At 43.6% G+C, this 9,257-nt stretch overlaps 1 protein-coding gene and 1 long non-coding RNA gene across 4 annotated transcripts; one reads left to right on the forward strand and one right to left on the reverse strand.

The window, feature by feature from the left end:
* Positions 1 to 3,414: 3,414 nt before the first annotated feature.
* Positions 3,415 to 4,140, forward strand: LOC123142013 (agamous-like MADS-box protein AGL80). The gene has a single exon (XM_044561048.1). It carries the CDS (start codon positions 3,415 to 3,417, stop codon positions 4,138 to 4,140), a length of 726 nt encoding a protein of 241 aa, XP_044416983.1.
* A 3,255-nt stretch (positions 4,141 to 7,395) lies between these two features.
* LOC123142014 (uncharacterized) lies at positions 7,396 to 9,030 on the reverse strand. 3 transcript variants are annotated; one of them, XR_006470497.1, is made up of 3 exons: positions 8,860 to 9,030; positions 8,628 to 8,670; positions 7,396 to 8,480 (listed from the first exon to the last, which is right to left on the reverse strand). It is a non-coding gene; the product is annotated as an uncharacterized lncRNA (long non-coding RNA). The 3 variants fall into 3 exon arrangements; XR_006470495.1 differs by having other exon boundaries at positions 8,561 to 8,670; XR_006470496.1 differs by having other exon boundaries at positions 7,396 to 8,268; positions 8,362 to 8,670.
* Between the last annotated feature and the right edge of the window lie 227 nt (positions 9,031 to 9,257).

Below are 9,257 nucleotides of genomic sequence, written 5' to 3' on the forward strand. Positions count from 1 at the left end.
GGAGGGGGGCACGGGGTGTTTGAGGAAATGACGCGGGTACTGAAAATTTTACTATGCGGGAGTGAAATGCCGGGCTATTGAAAATTTTGATGATAGTGCATCGCGCACGGTCCGGAGATAACAAACGTGTGTTATGAAAAAGAAAAACCCTCGAGGCAGGCAGATATTTTCGATGCAGGCGGGATTGGGGAACAAGAAACATCGCACACGGTCCGGACATAACAACCGTGTGTTATGAAACAGAAAAACACTCGAAGCAGGCAGATATTTTTGAGAGGGGGAGCCTCGTGGAGCCCAATGTACTGTGCGGGTGTGTGCGTGACAGGTGCACCAGCATATTTTCAATGGCATATTTTCTAATCTTTCTAATCTTCAAGCGCATTTTCTCGATCTTGATCTTGTGATCATCGACGACATCAGCAAAATGCAACTCCAATTCCATCTTCTCCTCCTCAATTCTTTTCAATTTTCTTTCAAATACTCATTTGTTTTCAACTAACTTTAAGCTCTCGACAATAGGGTCGGTTGGAATTTCCGGTTCACATACCTCCTAGATAAAAATATCTATGTCAACTTGATGGGCATAATTTGTCATAAACACGAAATGCAACAAATAGTTATAAAAGAGAATATACCACATCTGAATCATAAACCGGACGAGGGACGACGGGGCCGGATATCAAAACCATGGCACTGTGTATAACAAACAACGTACGGGTAAGATAATTATACAACTAACTATATATCTAAATCACACAAACATGATTCTTCTTATATAAAAAGATAAGAACAAGAGGCTCACCACAAGGTGGTGCCGGCGACGGGACGGTGCGGCGATCAATGGTGGTTAGGACGAAGACGGAAAGGGACTAAGTAAACCACACCTACTTATCCAAACTAAGAGTTATTTTGAGCTCAAATTGCATATAAATCAAATAAACTACCACATATAATTCCACCCAAACTAAAACCCACAAATCACTATACTTATAGAGCATTGCAAGAGCTAATCTAGTAATGAGAGATCAAAGGACAATGTTGCTAAACTTTGTGATCACTTGGATGGATGGGGTGCCTTCAAATCTTGACAAATTTTGGCAAAAATGGAGGATGAGCTCGAGAGGAGAGGAAGAAACAGACAGGAGAGGAATGGGGAAGAACAGAGAGCTCAGGCTCGACAAAGTGTTTATATAGGATGATCTTTAGTCCCGGTTGATTATACAAACCGGGACTAAAGGTGCATCTCTAGTACCGGTTCGTGCCACGAAACGGGACTAAAGGTGTTGGTGGGGCCGCAGCCTGCCACCGCCTCTTTAGTCCCGGTTCGTGGCACGAACCAGTACTAGAGGTTCGCCATGAACCGGGACTAATGAGCGTCGCCCGCCTAGCCGTTGGAACCGGCACTAATGGTCACATTAGTGCCGGTTCATTTACAAACCGGGACTAATGACCTGAACATTACGCCCTTTTTCTACTAGTGTTGATGAGCTCAGCGAGACAACGTGCATCGCACAAGAAGCGTTCCAACATGAATTGCTACGTCACGTGGAAACTATTCGCGTGTATACGATTTTTTGCACTCCCACAATATAAAGGGCCAACGGTCCGTGCACGTAAATTTAAAATATTTAAATGGACACCAAATATACAAAGTTATAAAAGGAAGTTTTAAATGTGCGCCAAAATTACATATGGGCACAATTAAGGCAGAAAATCTAATGAAATATTCATTCAATTTGACGCCACATCAAAATTACATATGGCAATGCCGAACACAAATCTAGGAGCCCCGAATCTAGAGGACACGAAATAGTCAGAGGAGCTTCACCATGGAACCCCGGTCTACGTACCCCCCCACCCCACCCCCGCGCGTGCGCGGCTGCGAAGTGCTTGGTCACGGCCAACCTCAACCAACGATGGGTGGCAGACATGGGCATAGGGATGGGGAACACTAGCATCGTGATGAGCTGAGTACCGTCCAAGTATAAGCCCAACACTTGGATGTCGCCCTTTCTCGGTGTAAAGGAGGACCAGATCAGGTTGTCTCACAAGCTAACAACAACAAAATTTGAGAAATAACTCATTCGTACTGAGATTGGGGTTGAGTCATCATCCTCCTAGGCGGCCAGACCCACAATGGGGAAGAGGCTCCCATCGCTCTTAGAGTCCCATAGTAAAGATGATGGTAGTCACGCTTCCACCCCTTCCCCGGGCTTCTGAATGACCTCACTACATGGAGAAATTTACAAAAGCAAAAGTAGATCACATATTTTGGGAGGCGAGGGAGACCAGTGAAAAGGTGTTGGCCATTGCACTAGTTTTTCTACATGTGAACCTCCTATCATGTGATGGGTACTGGGTTCATATCCTCCTTCCTTGAATGCTCTCCATCGAGCCTATCCGAGTTCAACTTAGCCTAAAGGTAGGGGAAAAGTCGATTGGTTAGTAGGGGAAAAGTCGCACAGGGCCTACTTCAGCCTAAAGGTACACTAGAGGGTAGATGGTCAATGCATAGGCACCAGCCTGGTGAAGGAAACACGGTGTTTCCTGTTTGGAAGGTGGTCAAATGGTCTCCTACAACTCAAAGGTTGTGGTATTCTGAGAAAGCCAGGTCCTCCCGGCATATACTAGGTGGGATGAAAATAACCAATGCATGGAAGGTGGTCTTATGTTCTGCAACAACTCAAAGGCTGTGGTATTCTGAGCAAGTCGGTTCCTCCCGTCATGTACTAGCTAGGTGGGACGAAAATAAGCACTGCAAGTGACCAATTTGGCGTGCAAGTTGTGCATATTGTACCAATTACAGGCCCGTTGGTGCAGTTGACCCACTAGCGATAACAAATAACTACTTATGGTTATGAACCCCTTTATCGGCCCTAGATGTTTACTTTTTTCGCTTAGTAATGGGGCGTGTGTTACAAACATCATCGATGGCTTTCCAGGTTGCTGGTTAATAATGGTTGCTGGTTAATAATATCTTTCTTTTGCGTGTTGGGTAGGAGCAACGGAGACTTGTGCTCGCTCAATTCATTTGCACGGCTTGATGCGCTGAGTGCGATCACATCCGTCGGATATGAAGCATTGCAAAACGAACCGTTACGTCGCGTGGAAACCATCTGCGGGCGTACAATTTGCCGCGCTCTCGCGATACAAGGGGCCAACAGTCACACGCACGTAAATTTAAAAGGTTTAAATGGACACCAAATATACAAAGTTATAAAAGGACGGTTTAAATGGGTGCTAAAATTACATATGGGCACAATTAAGGCAGTAAATCTTATGCAATATTCTCCCAATCTGTTGCCATATCATGAAATTAATTCCTTGGCGATCTCTCCACTATAAATCTACCCCTCCTCCCTGCCTAAACCAGCAACTTTCCTTACCTTGGCTAGTTTGATCCCTTTGCCAGCAATGGCTCGCAAGAAGGTGACCCTCAAGTACATCGCCAACGACTCCACCCGGCGCTCTAGGTTCAGGAAGCGTCTCAGGAGCCTGATGAAAAAGGCGACCGAGCTGGCCACCATGTGCGATGTCAAGACCTGCGTGGTGGTGTACGGCGAGGGCGAGGCGGAGCCTCAGGTGTTCCCTTCCCATGCCGAGGCGGTGGATATCCTGAATGAATTCAAGAGCATGCCGGAGCTGGGCCATTGCAAGAAGACGATGGACCAGGAGGCATTCCTCACCCAGCGCATCGCCAAGCTCCGGGACCAGGTGGACAAGGCTCGCCGCGAGTGCCAGGACAGCGAGATCAGGTACCTCCTTTACAACATCATGCACGGCAACCACCCAGGCCTCGTTGATCTCAGCGCCGAGGACGTCGCCCGCGTTGGCTGGAAGGTGGACGAGCTACTCAAGAGCCTCGGCGAACGCATGGCAAAAAACCATGTCCAGGCGCCGCCGCCAGCTCCATCCGTCAGCACCGACAGCATCGACATGGCGTCTCCGTCGCAGTATCTGACGTCACCGCAGCAGGAGGAAGGCTGGCTTGACATGGTGAGCTCCGGTGGTGACGTCGGCACCCTGGTCTACGGTGGCAACGCCAGCCACGACGGCGCCGGCTTCTCCGGCGCTGATATGATGATGCAGACGCCATTCTCCGATCTGGGGTTCAGTTCGAGTCCTTTCCCTCCCATCTAAGCCAGGAGGGATGAGGATCTCCAGCCGCTGTGCATGGCCAGCTATCGTGCGATCGATCTCTCGTTATTTATTTAGTTTCCTGAAGGTGTTATATTATTCATCTATGTGCGTCGTTGTATTCATCTTGCTCTCTGAGCCAACTCTCGTTTTTTATTGTAATGTTGTTATTGAATTTTTATTCAGTTGACCTCTTCCCAAAAGGCTGTTTGTTTGATCTCTGCTGTGCAATTGGTCGTAAATCTTAAGTTGCACCTGTTTGTTTGTGTCACAATTGTGTGTTGTCTGACATTACTTGCACAGCTAAGTGCCTGATATATAGTTGCTGCTTGATTGCTGTCAGGGCCTCAAAGAAACTTGGTCTCGTGTGTTGGCCTGTTGGGGCTTGTGTCAGGGCCTTTAATTTCATGCTATTTTGGTGTCTAGAAGTTTACATCTTCTGTGGTATAAACGAGTTGAAGATTCCTTCTCCTGGAGCCAGCTAAATTTGCTGGATGATTAATATTTTCCTGGATACAGATTTGAGAATTAATTACCTTTTTGAGTTAATTACATAGCGACAGGCAAACGTCAGAACTATGGAAGTTCTCCATTGTGCTCTGCTTGGTTGGAGCTGTGTCATGTTCTCTGTTCTTCAGACCCTTCTCCGTTCTTCAGACTGGCCCACAGGAGTTTCTCTACACACCTCTGCTTCCCATGCCCTCGATCTTGCTCTACGTCACCCCACTGACCGGACCTCCATCAGCATGTAAGTTTGAGATTTGGAGCTATTTCCATGTTGTGTTGACTACTTCTTTTTGTTAGCGATGAACTCTACAAGCTGCAACAAGTGACCGATCAGGACTGAAATTATAGCGTTCCTTCAAATTCCATTCTATGATAATAAAGATTTAAAGAAAACATGTTACCACCAAACGCCCACTTTAATTGGCTTGGCAACGAAGCAATCCGCGTGGCATTCGGAGACCACTAGATTTGAAGGCGTGTCCAACAAGAATGCTAAAGGGCCAATGGAAACTATGCGCCCAATGGTGTCGTCACTCTTCAGCATTAGTAGTACAAACTATAGAGGAGGCAAGAATAGTATTGAAGTGTCTCCGCTTCAGCATGTGTCACGCGCTTTAAAACTATCAATAATAAGCACCCGCACATTCAACTTTATTTTGGCGCTTACAAGAAAGACATCATGTAAAGAACCATGTTAGAACTTAGAACCCACGGAGTTGATAAGGACCAGCCATCCTCTATAGGACAAATGCATCCCTTTCCTCCGCGTGTTTCCATGGATAACAACGCGCATCCTCTATAGAACTTATTATTATTTGCGGGTGAAAATACAAATTATTGATTACAAAAAAAATTATTGCAGCATGGATACAACACGGTAGATTACTACATAACATATATAATAATATGTCAGTGATTAAATCAAACATACCCAAGACAAAACTATGCTTGAAAAAGGCTCATATTTGTGAATGTGATGCCAGTTTATAAAATACTAGCCCGCACATTGGACGGGCCACTTTGCTAGTTGTCAAATCAGTGCAACCTATTTGAGCATGAACTTGTTTTGAAGGACATGTGGTGCACATCTTTTTTTCTAGGATTTGTAGAAAGATCTTATGTTAAGAAAGTCTAAGTTAATACATTTGCCACTTGTGTATTTTCTCTGTACTTTGAAAATTTTAAACATGACTACATGACACTACTGAAAAAAGCCTTATAGGTGAACTCAAATGAGTGGCGGGTACCAAACAGCGCTCTCCACTGGAGATGCAATAGTAGTGGCGGGCGGTAAATATGACCCACAACAAGTATGCTGCCCCAGGTGTGCCCGCGTGCTGAAAGTGAGTAGTGGCGAGCAACTACATGCACCCGCCACTGCAACTTGAGCTAACAGTGGTGGGCTGTACGTACTGCCTGCCACAAAGACTTAGATTTTATATATCCATAAGTTAGCACTGGCGGGTAGTACGTACTGCCCGCCACAAGAACTTTTAACCCCCAAAAATTGCCAAGTAGGTTGTATGTAATAGGAAGTTTTGAGTGCCAGCCGTTGCTATTTGGCGTGGCGGGCATTTGCCAATACCTGTCACTGTTATTGCCAGCCCCAGTGCCAATTCAATTTCCACCCAAAACCGCATCTGGAAATTCAAACTCTCTCAACTCTTCTGAATCCGGCCCAACCCCGTTGCTGTCCTCTACCGCGCCCGCCCTCCTCTCGCCGCCACCGACGTCCTCCATCACTGTCGTCCACCGCGGCAACCCTTCTCCGTTGCGGCCCCCGTCCTCCCTCTCAGCCCCCACACCACGACCGCCCTCGTTCGCCGGTGCCTTCGTCCACCGCGACCGCCGTCCGCCATCGCGACCGTCTTCGTTCGCCGAGGCCTCCCTTGTCTGCCGAGGCCTTCGTCCCTAGAGGATGCCCTCCTTCGTGTTCCCTGAACGCGATGGCCTCCACCCGTAGCGGAGGGCTAACACCGCCACTGCTAAGCAATGCCTCCTCAATCGAGGCCACCGATACGTCGTCCGCATCGCGCTCCAGCAGTGTGCAGGTAATTAAATTTTACTCATGTTAGAATGTAGATTAATGTTGGTGTTTATATGCACGTTAATATAGGTTGTAGATGGCACGCCAAATAGATCTCGAGTGGCTATTTAATTGAGGAAGGGAAACAACTACTTAAGTCTGGACGTGATTACTCTATAGCACATGTTAGGAGAAGCAAAACTAATGTAGATTGCCACCCCTCGCGACGGCTGCCCTCGTCTGCCATGGTCTAGACAAAATTGGCACTCTTTGCTAAAAGGATTCTACGAACCACCTTGATAGAAATGAAATTAATATTTTTCACAAAAAAAGATATAGATTGTAGATGAATTGATTAACAGGGCTTCAAGAGTGTCTAAAATATCACGAAACATTAATTTCGGTTTGGCAACATTTTTTACACTCAATGTTTTCATTCTTTAGCAGAAGTCATGCCCAAATTCTTTGTCCATCCATACTCTATATTATTGGTCGATGTAGAACACAACTCAAAAATATATAAATCATTGTAATACGCACTCTAAAAATTATATAAATCATTGTAATACTTACTTTAAAAAAGAGCCTATTCTAAAAAATTATATAAATAATTGTAATATGTAGTAAAAAAAGAACTTCTTGTACAAAATTATGTAAATTATTGTAATACATAGTTAAAAAAAGAACTTATTCTAACAAAATCTAAAAAAACAATGGTGCTAGTCTTCATCTTCTGAATCGGAATCTTCATCAGAACTTAATACTTGGCTTCCAACTGGCGTAATACATTTGAATCTCAACTCATTTCTTGCCTATTGTTTTCAGGAATAAAAAGTATTACTACCCACCCCTCAAGATCGATCTCATGTTGACTTACAAAATTACTCCACGCAGGACCATTAATTTTGAGACGGTCGTCTCTTTTAATATGATAATCAACTTCTATTGATTGTTGTGGTTGTCGGCTCATTTACAGTAAAACAGAACCATATTGTTGTAGAGCAAGGCTCCCAACTATTCAAAAAGGTAACATTTTATTAAAATGTGAAGTGATGAGATTGCATTTTACATATTGTATATTACTTACCAAATGATTATCAGACATGTCCGCAGCTGTAAAGCATTGGATCTGCGTAGGATAGTCCTCATTCGTCTGTAATAGAGTGTGCATGTTGTTGACTTGCCTTTGTGTTAGATTAAACTCGGTGCTTTATGCAACAGGTCTTTCTCCTTCATCAAATACGTCATCTTTATGAATTTAAAAAATTGAATAATTGTTAACTATATAAAAGTATTACTAAATAAAAACTAATATAAAACAATATGTACTTACTAATTATATCCTTTGGTTCACCATTTGGAAGTATGAGGGACATATACATGACAAAATCTCTATAGTTGTAGCAAAAATATATCGTGTCTCCTCTTCTTATATCGTCGTCGTAGCAAAAGCAATCTCATCCAAAGCCACTTATACGAATTATATCTCCATTATCTCTCGCACACATCCTGTAGCTTGATCCATGAGAAGTCTCTGCTGTGAAATAGTGTTGTTCGATGTAGTAACTAAATTGCTTAACACCTCGGCAAGGTATATTCTATACATAATTAGTGTACGTAGTAAGTTACCCCTCAATTTGATATACAATACAGTTACATATCACATTACAAACGAAAAAACGTTGACTCACAATCCCATAAAGATGACTGTGTCGAACCATCACTCAGAATTGTGGTACCTGTTCCTGATCTATAAGGTGCACGGTATTACACTAGTACCACAAATGTCGCAGACATTAGCCATTTGAACCTGAAATAGTTACATTCAACTGTGTTAGAACACATCGAATATTAGTTTAGTACATAAAAAATATAAATTAAATATGTTACCTTGGAGTACTCGTGAATTTTTATTGATATAGAAGGCAAGCAACCAATTTGTGTGATACATTCTTACCTCCGATAATCCACTTCTGAGCCTTGGCTTAGCTGCACCTGCCCTGTCGAAAAAAATCAAAACAAACACTAGAAAAATTCAATAAATTCCAAAAAAAAATTGGTGTGGTAGATAAATTGATGCGTGAGGTCCGCTCTAATTTCCAACTCATTTGGACATCTGATCAGCTCTCAGCAAAAAAGGAAAAATTCGGGGTGTGTAAAAAAGATTACTATTCATGCACTGTTCTGACCTGATTTGTCTTTTTTGCTGAGAGCTGCTCAGATGTCCAAATGAGTTGAAATTGGAGAGGACCTCACGCAGAAATTTATCTACCACACAAAAAATTGGAATTTTTTTAAATTTTCTAGGATTTATTTTCATTTATTCTGACCGGGTGCAAATGAGCCTGGACACCGAAACACCGCACTCTCTTACCTCTCACTATGCGCAGCGTTGTTGTCTCTATTTATAGTTAGGCATATATGATTAAGTGTGGTTCAGACGAAAATAGGTTGTGTGGCTTATCATTTATTTAGCATACAGAATGGTTGGCAATGAATGAAGCATGCATATCCCTGGTGTGGCGATAGTAGGCTACATGCTATTTATAGTGAGAATGTTTGCGTCTATTAGTTACTTCTATTTATA

The sequence above is a fragment of the Triticum aestivum genome, chromosome 6D, assembly GCF_018294505.1.
Source record: "Triticum aestivum cultivar Chinese Spring chromosome 6D, IWGSC CS RefSeq v2.1, whole genome shotgun sequence".
Classification (NCBI taxonomy): domain Eukaryota; kingdom Viridiplantae; phylum Streptophyta; class Magnoliopsida; order Poales; family Poaceae; genus Triticum; species Triticum aestivum.

Coding starts and splice junctions, on each gene's coding strand:
- LOC123142013 (XM_044561048.1), top strand. CDS start 3,415: ATGGCTCGCAAGAAGGTGACCCTCAAGTACATCGCCAACGACTCCACC.